Raw genomic sequence first — 12,976 nt, 5'->3', positions numbered from 1 at the left:
ATGCTTCTCAAGTTGAAGGATACCATTAAACTTTTTGAATGGTGTTCGGGGCAGAAGATTAATTGGGAGAAATCAGCTCTTAGTGGTATAAATATAAATGATGATGAATTGTTTCAAACAGCAGCCCGACTTGGTTGCAAGGCAGAAAAATTACCTATTCTCTACTTAGGTCTCCCCCTAGGAGGCTACCCTCGGCCAAGGGATTTTTGGCAGCCAGTTATTGATAGAATTCATAAGAAATTAGATAGATGGAAGCGCTTTAATATCTCTAGAGGAGGAAGGCAAACTTTATGCCATGCTGTCTTGGCCAGCCTCCCAACTTACTATCTGTCCTTGTTCCTTATTCCAGCTCATGTGTCAACTTCATTGGAAAAAATCATGAGGAACTTCTTTTGGGAAGGATTTGCAGGTGGCAAGATCAATCATCTAGTAAAATGGAGCTTGGTTTCCCTTCCTTTAAAAGGTGGAGGTGGAGGTGTAGGGGGCATTAAAACCCAAAATTCAGCTTTGCTTGCTAAGTGGGGCTGGAGATATTCTAAAGAAGATTCAGCTTTATGGAGGAAAATTATTTGTAGTATCCATGGCAAAGATACGTTGGATTGGGTTACTTTGGAAAAATCTGGAAATAGCCTAAGGAGCCCTTGGGTTAACATTTTTAGAATGTGGAGGCTAGTGGAGCATTTAGCTCACCTTAAACATGGCAGTGGCAGAAGAATTGGTTTTTGGACAGATTTCTGGGTCGGTCCTCTACTCTAAAGGAACTTTTTCCTTCGCTTTTCAGAATTGCTTTATTGCCACAAGGCTCAGTTGTTGATCATTGGGATCATTCTACCCTCTCTTGGTCCCTCTCCTTTAGAAGAAGCTTGAAAGAAGAGGAAATAGTAGCCTTTGGTTCCTTATTAGCTCTTCTTGCACTAGAAAAAGTGTTTGATTTTGATGACTTGACTCAAAGGTTTGGTCAATTGGACAGTAACGTAGATTCTCTGTTAAATCTCTCTTAGCCCACTTAAATTTTGCCTCCCCAATGGATAAAAAACTCTTCAAAGCCTTGTGGAAATCAAGCTGCCCTCGGCAAGTGAACATTCTGATGTGGATCATGCTTTTCCGGTCTCTAAGTTGTGCAGAAATTCTTCAAAAGAAATCCCCAAGCAGATGTCTCCAGCCTTCGGCTTGCCCTCTTTGTATGAATGTTAATGAGTCATTGCTTCATCTCTTCCTACTTTGCCCCTTTTCCTCTGTTTGTTGGAATAGTTTCTTCTCCATCTTTGACATTGCTTGGGGTATTCGATGGCTCCCTCAGCTCCTCAGTGGTTAGGCTATTGGAGGGTCCACCTCTTCCTTATAAGCCTCGGCTGATTTTGTCAAATCTATTAAAAGCTCTTTTAGTTGAATTGTGGTTTGAACGTAATCAACGGATTTTTCAAGACAAGAAAAGATCAAGCCTAGAAATTTTCAATTCAGTGCAATGTAATGCAGCAGCTTGGTGCTCTCTAAACAAGATTTTTGCAAATTACTCCACACAAGTCCTTTGTCTCAATTGGGCAGTTTTTCTATCTCAGTCAGTTTCCTAGGACTACTTCTCAGTAGTATCTTAGTTGTACTAATAAAGGTCACCTGTTTTTTGGCCTTCTAGTTTGCAATGATTTTTTAGTTTTGTTGTATTGGCTGGATTCTACTCTTATTGTAATAGGTCGGATTTTGTTCTCATTGTTGCAATAGGTTAGTTTTAATGGGATATGATGTTTTGGTGCTATGGGGGTGTTGGCATACAAGTGTAAGAAAATCTGCGAGCCTTAGAACTTAGAAGCCCTTGGATTAGCATTTCAAGACCAATGGTGTAAAATAGATGCATTGGCTCTCTTAAATTTAGGTGATGGCTGCGGACTCCTTTTCTGGAAATACCCTTGGATGGAAAGAATTTCCTTTGTTCTTTTTGCTCTCGGTATAATTCTCTTGTATTTTGAGCATTAGTCTTATTTCATTTTATTAATGAAAATGCCCGTTTCTGTTTTTAAAAAAATATCATTGACTTTTTTCTTTTAATTGTTTTCTCCTTCATGTTACTAAAGTTTGTGATATTATATAGTTTTCAATTCTATTAATCATACTAACCTTTTAAATTAAGAAATCTTGATACCCAATTCTAACTTTTACCCAACTAACTTGAAATATATAAAATAATCTACGATTATACATTTGTCCAAAGGTTATATTCTTATTCTGTTTTTTTTTTTCTTGGACATTCTTTCTTTGGCAGGGGAATGACCGGAGACCTGTATATCATGCTTCATATAGGTGAAAAGCATGGAATTTGGAGAGATGGTATTCATCTATACTCCAACATTAGCATTGACTATACAGAAGCAATATTAGGTACCACTGTGAAGGTAAGTTAATATGTTGATTGGACACAGAAAAACAGTATGGTTCGAATTTGGCAAAAATTGTATTTTGCTTTTAGATGTATGGTTTGAATTGTATTCGCATAGGTTTGGTTTTTCTTTTCGATCAAAGTTGGGATGGGATGAGAGTGCTATGAGGATCTCAACCCAGTTGAGATATCTGGGTGCACTTACTAATCTCTTAGGCTTTGATCACATCTCTTCATTGTACTCAAGCATTACTTTGTCTATTCATTTTCTTAATGAAGATGCTTGTTTCCTTTTTAAAAAAAAATTCTCCTCATTTTGTAAACATTAGTACACTTGGATAAAATTTCACCCTTGGGTTACACCAATAGGAGATTGGATTTTCGTCATTTTTCTTCTAATTATCTGAATTAACCTCTAAAATCAGCTTGGCCTTGCATGATGTCTGCTTGGCAATGGTTATCTTTAACTTTCTTTTAACAAAATGCTTTGGAAAAGCTTTGGAAGGAAGATAAACTTTCTGTGCTTTGGGATTTTGTTGTGCCCCTGTTTCTCTCTTTATTCTACTCGAAAAATTGATGGCTGTAGAAGAGGACGATTGCGTGGAAGAAGAACTGTTGGAGATTTTAGCGTTTGGAACTTTGGACCTCTGTTATTATCAAAACTATTGACTGATATTGGAGCTAATTGAGTGGAATAAACAGGAGGTAACAGCTTGCTACTAAATGAGAAAGGAATGATTGAACTACTAGAATTTTGATCTTCCATGTTTAGATTTCCACTCGAGTTAACTTTTGATTTTCCTTTAGTAGCCTTATTAAATCTTGAGAACTTATTGGTCGAATTAGTTAAGATATTAACTCTTTTCTCTGTCCTTAAAAGACGCCTTCTCACCTTCCTTTGATTTCTTATTGGGCGATGGTTTTGGCTTGGACGTAACTTTCTGTCTTCATTCAATTAGACTTTTCAACTTCCTCAACTTCTCTACTGGCCGTTTTGTGCTTCTCTGGCAAGTTTGGAACTTGGTGATGGGGTTTCTGACGAACATGAGATGGATCCAAGTCTCAGCTACCTCCTTTTCCATCAAGACTTCAAAAGGATTACTAAAAAATACTGGTTTTGAGTATTTTCATAAAGGAAAGTCCCATTCTGGTTTCAGCATATTTGGAGTTCCTCCTTCGTCTAAAAGAATTTGATTGATTATAATTACATCAATCGGATTGTTGAAGTCACTAATTAACAAAGCTTCTTCAATGGCCTTTGGAGCTTCTATTGCTTTTATGTTCCCGAAATTTAAGAAAATATTTCCTCTAAATGCATCTTGCAATTCAACTGTAGCTGGCAAAATACTGCATATATATTGACTGACCTTTATTTTGGCCTCCAAACAGTTAATCAGATTCATGGTTTCTAAAGAGATGCTTTCAAGACCTTCAAAATATCCTCCAATGGCTTTGAAAACGTTAAGACTCCAGTAATCTTTCACAACATCTGGTTTACTGTGCTTTGAGCCATTCCGCTTTTCAACTAATATATGGAAGAGACCATATCTCTGCCACTTGATCGAGGACCCAACCTTGTCTTTGAGATTGCATAAAGAGGATTTAATTATAGCTTTATTTGCAAATAAAGTATTGATGGTTATTTTGGAATGGAAATGATCCTCCAGCACGTTTTTAATATCTTTCCAATCATTAATCTCAAACAGACGAGTAATAACCAACATAAATCAACATAAGTAAAAGATCTTTTTTAATCAACCATGGAGCTTCGATTGACTCAATATGACCAAAGTTAAGGAGGAAACTTCTTAAAGTGTTCTTTATCACATAAATTCTTCCTCACTTGGATTCTGGTTTTAGAACAATCAATAAGGTTAAGGGTATCCAGAGCTATTTTTTCCAAACCTCCAAAGTACTCACCAATTGCTTTGAAAACATCTTTCCTCCATTTTTTCCTACAAAGTCTCTAGATTCGAATGGTTTCCTTATGAGAGAGATATTTCGTTATGCTTTGTATTTAGTTTCTCTTCGTTTTTGTTTTGCTTAGTTCAGTTTTTCTAATTGGATTTCTCTTTATTAGCTGTTTCTTTGTGATTGTTTGTTGGTCGTTTTTACCTTTTGTATTGCCTGAATTTTTTTTTTTGTTTAGTTTGTTTGGATGTTCTTGTCTTTTCCTCTTTTTGCTCTTAGAATAATACTCTTGTACTTTGAGCATTAGTCTCATTTATTATTATTAATAAAGAGACCTGTCTCCGTTTCAAAAAAAAAAGGAAAACATCTTTCCTCCATAGGTTAAGGGGAAGGTTCTTAACTGAGAGCCACCTCCATACCCTATAATATGTGTTGCTCTACTATGCTTATCATCATCCCCGTTTTCAAATAATAGGTGAAATTTTTGGTAGTTAAACCATTTTTCGGTTGTAATAATCAAATCTTCAAGCTTTCATTTTGTTACTTTAATAACGACTTTATCGCCATATAATGGGTTGATGCTGATATTGATGTTGAACAAGTCTTCAAGATGGGCTTTTATGTCCTTCCACTCATCGAAGGCACATAAGCATGATTATCCAGAGGTTAGAAAAGTCTTAGTGCAATCATCTGATTTCGGAGTCTCGGACCTAGTGCCTTTTGCCCAAATTTTGTTTTTTTCCTCTATGATTGATTGAGATTTTGCTATGGACACCCTTTACTTTATCTGCATAGCTTAAGCCCAGGGAGTTTGCTAGAGGAGGTCGTGATCCCGTCTTAAGCGAGTCGTGCTGCAGGGAGGAATGCCACTATTCATATTTATGAATCAACAAAAAGTCCTTGATCACATTTGAAGATAATCCCTTCTTGGAATCACCTGAGAAGAAGTGAATAAAGGAGAAGTAGCTGGATCCCTGTTGTGCTACATGCCTCATGAACCAACCCGAAGGAGTTCGAAATTTAGTTAGCCTTGCTGATTCACGTCCGTCGTTTTTTTTACCAAAAAGAACTTCCATTCTGGTTCTTTCACTAGATTCGTAATAGCTTCCACGAATCATTCAAATTGGAGCTTAGACACTTTGAGAGCTTTTCTGAAATCCACATCTTCAATATGGAAATATCCTCTTTCAAACCATATGCAGTAAAACGAATTTTGGATTTTGCAGCTTTTCACCTTCATGTCTGAAACTACAGAACTTGTCAGAATTAGGGGATGCCGAAGCAGGGGAGTGATTGGGGAGGAGTAGAGAGGAGAGAGGACTTACCTATTGTTGTTCTCTGTGCTACACTCTTACAGATTATAGTATAAAACAATTGGAAATCCTTATCCACCATCGGTGGACCTTTCATTTCATTTATATTGAAATCTCTGAATTTCTAATCAAGAATAAAAATCACTGATGTATTAACATGAGTACATATTTAAACCAAATATATTAGAGATGAGTCTTAGGTTGGCAATTATTAAGTAACAAAGTCGTATACTAAGGACAAAAATAGTTGTACGAGAACGGGATTACTGGAGGTTTTGATTTGGTTATTCTGGTACATGTGAATATACCTTACATAAAGATGTCGTTGGGCATCAATTTGAAGGGGCCAGAAGGTGAATCTGTGTCAGTGACATCTAATGTAGTTAAACCATCTTCTCCATAAGTCACGAGCGTGAGGATAATTGGAGATATAAGAGAGAACAGTAAGATTACTTTAACCAGCGCTGTTACTGGAGGAAGTGAAGGCTCCAGTTAAGTACAATGGTTTAAAACACGTTCTTTAATATTGGAAAGTTTGGATGGTTTTGAGGCTTTAAGAACGCCTAAAATTGCAAAAGCATTCTGCATACCTTTAGGCATTGTTGGCCTCTATATTGTCGCAAAATTCACTCTAATGGCTCCAGTTGATGAATCTGGTTAACCTGCTTATGCAATATCAGATAATTCAATTGATACTCTTCATGCAAAAGCATTCTGCATACCTTTAGGCATTGTTGGCCTCTATATTGTCGCAAAATTCACTCTAGTGGCTCCAATTGATGAATCTGGTGAACCTGCTTATGCAATATCGGATAATTCAATTGATACTCTTCCACCTGCCTTATGGTTATGTTGGGGGTCATGAAGGAAAAAGCATTTACAGATGGTATCTTCACGTTCACGAGAAGCTCAAGATTCGGCATATTTATGGTTTTTATTTTAGTAGAGGAACTCCTATTCATTATGGTAGAAATAGGAGATTTTATGCTGGGGTCTTTGAGATACTGCTTCTTCTTCCCTATAATCTTCTTTTTACTACGGTTTTGGGTTTGTTTTCACGTGGCTGTATGTCTCTGGACTATTTGGTTTCTATATGTTCTCTTGGAATTTTTGCATCTGGGACATAATGACGGCGCTAAGGGGGTATCAACCTAGTTGAGATGTTTGGGTGCACCTCCTGATCCTCTCTCTCTACTTGTTTGTTTTTTCTGTTATTCTCGTTGTATAATTTTTTGTACTTTGAGTTCTATATTAATTAAGAAGCTTGTCTCCTTTAAAAAAAATAATAATAAAGGACAAGAATAATTACTTCTTGAGGACTAAAATAGACCCTTTAAAAATTCGAGGATCAAAATATCTTTGTTTTTTTCTTTTTAATTTTATTTTTATGTTTTAAGACAAAAATGAATATTTTGAAAGTGCAGAGGGAATCAAATTGGGACAAACTCGAAAGTATAGGGGTTACAATGAAATTTAAACCTTTAACCCCTCTCTTTTCTGTATGTTGATCCTTTCTAAGAAGCATGCTTATTAAACTGCCAAAACCTTTTGCTGTATATTTTAGAGAACTCCAGTTTCTATTGACAAAAAGTATGAGTTCTTTGTCACCTATAACGTGAAATTTGTTCAGGTCGAAACTGTTGAAGGCTTGAAAGACCTCCAAATACCTGCTGGTGTTCAGCCAGGGGATAGAGTTAGATTGTCATGCATGGGGATTCCAGATATAAATAAACCTTCCGTTCGTGGTGATCATCTGTTTATCGTGAATGTTCAGATTCCGAAGCGCATGAGGTCCAGTTTTAACTATTATGACTTATTCCCCCCCCCCCCCCCCTCCCCCTCATATATCATGGTATTAGAGTTCTCGAGTCTAGCCGCCACCATCATTGTTTGATATCTGTCGCTGCCGAATGTGGCCATCGGCGGAGACAGATCAGATTCGCATAGCCCATCTCTTTACTTTCTGTTTGTTAGATCCACTGTACTGATCAGTTCAGCTCGAGGTTTGTCCTAGTTCTCCACCGCCAAGATTCGTTTGTCCACCTTCCTCGCATGTCCAAATCTGTTAGATCCAATTCCATTTGCCATCGTATCTCTCTCCTTAAATCCCTTCTTCATTCCGCCGCTGTCACTCACAAATTCGCATGCCCAGCACACTGTCGTTTCTCCTCCGCCCCGCGCAACCAGACGTTGCTCAGATCTGCCACAGCTACCCTCAGATCCATGTCACGCCGCTTGCCCCGTGGAGATCTAGCCGCCCAAATCTGGCTCTGCCCACCAGCGACACGAACACCTAGGCGCATAGACCTCTCTAGCTTCTCATTTTTTCGCACGTTTTTTTTCCAGTCAAGTCCAGTTTAGTTTTAGTAAGTTTGGTTTAGTGCACTTCAGTCCGCCCACTTAATTCGGTTTGATTAGGTCTAGTTTTAGTTTGGTTTTGTTCATATATTTCAGCTTCCAAGAACTTTGTTCCATTTTCAAATCCTGTCATGGGTTTTGTTACAGATCTCCCATTGAGGATCTTTGTTCTTACTCAGAATTTTGTGTTTTGTTCTTCACGAGTTTTCTTATAGATCTCTATACAAGGACCTATGTTTCTATCTCGAAAGTTCTTGGTTCATTTCTTTGTGGGTTTGTGGTTTAGCCTAAAGGTTCTTGTTTTTGCTCTTGGGTTTTTGGTTCTCTCCTCTTTTTGTCATTTTCCTTTTTCCATCTTTTTTCTTTTTTTAACAAAGTTAAAAGGTGCTTGCCTCCTCTGATATAACTTAAGATTTGTACGAAAAAGTGCATCAGGTTCATAAAGTCAAAGGTTAGGGATCAAATAGGTGCAAACTTAAAAATTCATGGACTAAACTTCTAATTTAACATCTGTTATGCCATCTTATGTACATTAATGAGTTGTTTTTAATATATAATTTAAGTGTGTTGAAACATAATATCGTTCTATAGCGAACCACTGAACCCTGAATTTATACTGTTAGAATAGATTTTTCTTTTTCTTTTAATTTAATTTAATTCATTTATTAATATTATTTCTTTTTTTATATAAGAATCAGTATATATATTAATAAATTTTATTAGAATATAAAGTTGGGCTACACTTTTTTACACCGATCATCAATGCCTACGTTAACCAGACAAATTATCTTCTATTGGATACGCATTAATTTGGTTCTCTTTGGATTTCATTGTCATCGTACAAATAGTGGCTTTGGATGTGCACCGTTGAAAAGCTATAGAATTACTGTTAGATACGTTTGCTCATTACTCCTCTGTTCTTTGGTTTTTTCTTGCAAATAATATAATTTGGTGTTTTCTTTGGGTTTTTCATGTTATGATAAATTCAGCGACTCAGAACGCACAAAAATTAAAGAATTGGCTTTACTCAAGGCATCTACTAAGAATGATGAGGTTTACACTCATGGTAATGGACCACTAGTCATCATTTACATTTTTGTCAATTAGTTAAATGGTTTTAAAATCCTTGAGTTTCTTAAATTTTCACATTTATCATCTTCTAGTCATACCTTCAAATTATATTTACGTTCTTAAACTTTGAATAAAAGTTTATTTTGGTTCTTCTTACCATCCAAATAATTCATTTCTTATGTCATTAGAATTTTGTAATGCATTTAATAAAAATCTTATGTGTGTACTCTATATAAATTGGATTTGGTACATAGTTCGAAGATAGATAGCCTATGATTTACATTGAATGCAATATTAAAAAAATTCATTGGCGAACATCAAATAAATTTTTTTGAAGTTGAAAGACCAAAAGCAAATTTTTAGCCTGAGGAGAAAAACAAAATAAGTGTCGATTGATTTAAACTTAAATATGTTGTATAATGTTCCAGTGATAGTTACTGAATTTTATTTGAATTTTCATGTGATGCCAGGGATGCCTCTAGGAACCTTTGATAAACATACAGATGAAAATCAAGGAAACCATGCTTCCAGCCAGGCAATTAAGCGCCACAGGTCACTCTGGTCTTCAATCAAGTACTTCATTCGGTATTATTCAGTGAAGAGTCTTTCTAATTTTTTAACAAGAAACAAAGCTTTTCATTGAAAAAATGGAAGATCATACAAGCTATGTAAAGGAAAGATAAAAAATGCAGTATGGATAAAAAATACATGGGAAGAATTGCTTGAAGAAAAAAATAATACATAGAAAAATATAAGAGCAACAAGAACAATGCAAATGGGCCAAGAGAGACTAGAACTGCTTCACTGCTTCAAAACTTCACTAGACAAAAGTCTTAAGACAAACGGGAAAACTTGCAACTTGCTTGAAAACGAAGTTTAAACAAACTGATTAGCTTGGTGTTCAGTAAAAAACATCTCCAAAAATAAATCATGAGCGCAGAATCTTCTAAACTAGCTAAGCAATGAGGATAATGAGAATGACGGCTAGCTCCTTAGCTACAACATAAAAAACCTTGAGAGAATTCAAAAAGAACTGACCAGAAAATAGAAGAATAGTCAGAAGGAGTTTGGATGCATGAGAATGTCAAAGGCCAGCCTTGTAATATTATTACTATAATGAAAAGCCTAGACCACCAACGCAAAAGTAGAGTAAAGAATCGAAGAAGAGAACTCTTTGATAATTATCGAAAGCCTAGGTTTATTTCATTGATAGTGCTTCCAAAATTTTCAAAATAATGCAAAAGAAATTTATTATCTTTGGAGTGAACCTTAGAAAACATCAATCAGAATGGCAACCAAAGATCCAGAAAGAAAGAAACGTCAACAAATAAAAAAGATGAGTACTCTAGAACACATGGAGAAAGAACTCCTCTCCTGCAAAGCAAACCTAAGAAAACTCCTACGAAAGCGCTGAGAGATAACAAAGAAACCCCATCAGACTGAAATTCAGAGAACAGTCAGCATACTTCACCGTGCAGCTAATAAAAACACTTCGGGATCACAACGGAGAAGTTAGAGAGGTGGCCTCAACCATTTGAGAATTGGACTGTTCCTGATGAATTTGACTAGCAGGAGACTTCGACCAAGAGAATACAATGCCAACTTTTTAAAACATATGAGATGAATACTGCAACATTCCAAAAGAAAAACAACCCTCTGGATTGAACAAATGATACTACAAAAGCCCAAATGACAACTTTGGAACCATTAATGCTATCTGGTTTGATCATTCTATTGGTGACCAGTGTGATAACATGAAAGTAATTTGCAGTCAGCTTGTGCTAATTCTATTTCCAAATTTTGGTTGAGTATTTTAACTCAATACCTAAATCAAATGCACGCTAAAATGTCTCTGCTAAGATTTGGAGTGTTTCGACATTAATAGTACATTTTGGTTTACAGCACATCCCCTGTTCAGCTTGAAATTGGTTGAGGTAATTGCTTCCTTGGCCAAAAGTTCGGAGTTTTAAGAAGTAGCTTGAATGATTTTTCTTTAGAGTTGGTGAGCCAAATCTTCTCTGTGCAAAAAACATAGAAATTACCCTGGACATGTGAAAGTTAAAAGATCCATTATTCTGATCAGTAGAATTCCACAAAACTATAAAAAGGAGCTTTCTGATGTCCATTAATGTTCTCTACCTAAACACCCTTGCGTTTGCCAAAAGTTGAGTTATATTTATTAGATGCAGTTTAATCTTCATAAACGGTCTCCAATTAAATGGCTTTGTTAAAATAGTTATTACACCTCAATTTTTATATTTAAATTCATCTTGTTTAGTTCTTGCGTGCTTTGCTTGAATTTTATCTTATAGATCTTGTGCTCTTTTTCCCAGTAAAAGACAGCCTCGAGAAGGATTTGCTTCGATTGGCATAGAGATCTCAAAACCGTCTTGTTGGAGGCCTTTGAAGTTGCATTCTTCATACACAGACTCGCTAATAATGGTTGTAATAGTAACTTCAGTCTTCTTGATGGGGAGAAATTACTTCTGGACACTTCTGCGCAGAAAATACCATTGACTCTTGGTGGTGAAGGTAGAAGTTTCCAGGGTTTTGGAAGTTGCAAATGGAAGGGTTTTGGCAAAAAACAAAAGCCACCAAAGGGCTTCGAGGATAATCATAAGTATGTGAAATTTCAAAGCGCAGGAGCAAGAGCGATGCATAAGAAGCTAAGAGCGAGGAGGCAAGAATCGAGAAGCTACACGATGGCTCGTCCGTTATTTCAGCAATTTCACTACAAGATGTTACAAGGCATGGTAAAAAATAGTAGATTTTCAAAATTGAGTGAAATTTCATTTATGCCTCTCAAAATAGAGTCATTAGTACGAAAGTTCAAATAGATTCAAAAATTTAAATTATAATGTGTATATATAAGTTTATGAGAGTGAAGAGGAGTAAAACCCTTCACTTCATTGCACCTACCTATGATCTTAGTAGCGAAACTTTATTCAGGTGGTTGAAGGGTTACTTGAGTTTAATTTATATTTTTAAGAGTAATATGAGATGCTACATTTTATGCATCACATTAATACTCGCACCAAACAAAATGAAAATATTATTAAAAAAAAAAGAAACAAGAATTTTTTTTGCCATGTCAAATATGATTAGACAATTTGACGGAATTTTGAATGGACTAAGTATTACTAGTATTCTTCTTTTCATAATTGATTCTGGTGGATGCATAGGAGGGAGAGGGGGAGGGGGAGGATGAGTGAGGTAGTATAGATCAGCCGGCCAGTGCTGAGATGACATAAAGAAGACCTGTTGTTACAAAACTTAGGGTAAAGTGCTTTTTTTTTTCTTTTTGCTACTAGGTTTTTAGTAGTCTTCATTTAGGTTTGTGTTTGAAAATGTATACTTTGCTAGCTGTTTGGTAACAATTTCACTTTTCATTTTTTTATGTTTGTAATTTAAATTTATATCCTTCCAATTTAAGAAATGATTTATATCTTACTCTAGGAAAAAAAATGTATCTTGATCAAATTTCAGAAACAAAAATTAGTTTTTAAAACTACGACCACATTTGATAATCATTTTATTTTTTGTTCTCGATTTTTAAATTAAATCTAGACACTACTTTTATTTTTACATTTGATGATCATTTTATTTTTTGTTCTCGATTTTTAAATTAAATTTAGACACTACTTTTTTCATTCTACCAATAAAACTAAGTCAAATTTTGAAATAAGTAGGTTTTCTTCATAAGATTGTTTTTCTGTTTTGAATTTGACTAAAATTTTTACATTATTTAAGAAAGATGTGAATTATCGTACAACATCAAGAGAAATAGGTACAATTTTCAAAAACAAAAAAAAAATAACGAAATGGTAATTAAACTAGATTTATATGCTAGTTTTAAAATTTTGACTCGAAAACTTTGGTAAACAAAAATAAATAAATATATATATATATATATAATATATATATATATATATTTTTCTTCTTTGGAAGTCCA

The 12,976-nt window shown here is 35.3% G+C and overlaps 1 protein-coding gene across 3 annotated transcripts in view; it reads left to right on the top strand.

Moving 5' to 3' along the window:
• The window catches only part of LOC101215426 (chaperone protein DnaJ), a 34,340-nt gene extending 22,220 nt beyond the window's left edge, over positions 1-12,120 (top strand). The window contains exons 7-11 of one of the 3 annotated variants that reach the window (XM_031884773.1): positions 2,258-2,387; positions 7,226-7,386; positions 8,943-9,019; positions 9,495-9,576; positions 11,358-12,120. In XM_031884773.1, coding sequence (XP_031740633.1) covers positions 2,258-2,387; positions 7,226-7,386; positions 8,943-9,019; positions 9,495-9,576; positions 11,358-11,541 — 634 coding nt within the window. In that variant the 3' untranslated portion in view covers positions 11,542-12,120. Of the gene's footprint in view, positions 1-2,257; positions 2,388-7,225; positions 7,387-8,942; positions 9,020-9,494; positions 9,610-11,357 lie in introns of all 3 variants that reach the window. The other 2 variants (XM_011651232.2, XM_011651229.2) reach the window with 2 other exon arrangements.
• Positions 12,121-12,976: the final 856 nt, after the last annotated feature.

Source organism: Cucumis sativus, chromosome 1 (genome assembly GCF_000004075.3).
Source record: "Cucumis sativus cultivar 9930 chromosome 1, Cucumber_9930_V3, whole genome shotgun sequence".
In the NCBI taxonomy this organism is placed as follows: domain Eukaryota; kingdom Viridiplantae; phylum Streptophyta; class Magnoliopsida; order Cucurbitales; family Cucurbitaceae; genus Cucumis; species Cucumis sativus.
Note: the sequence above shows the minus strand (reverse complement) of the source record. Positions and strands in the feature narration are given on the sequence as shown.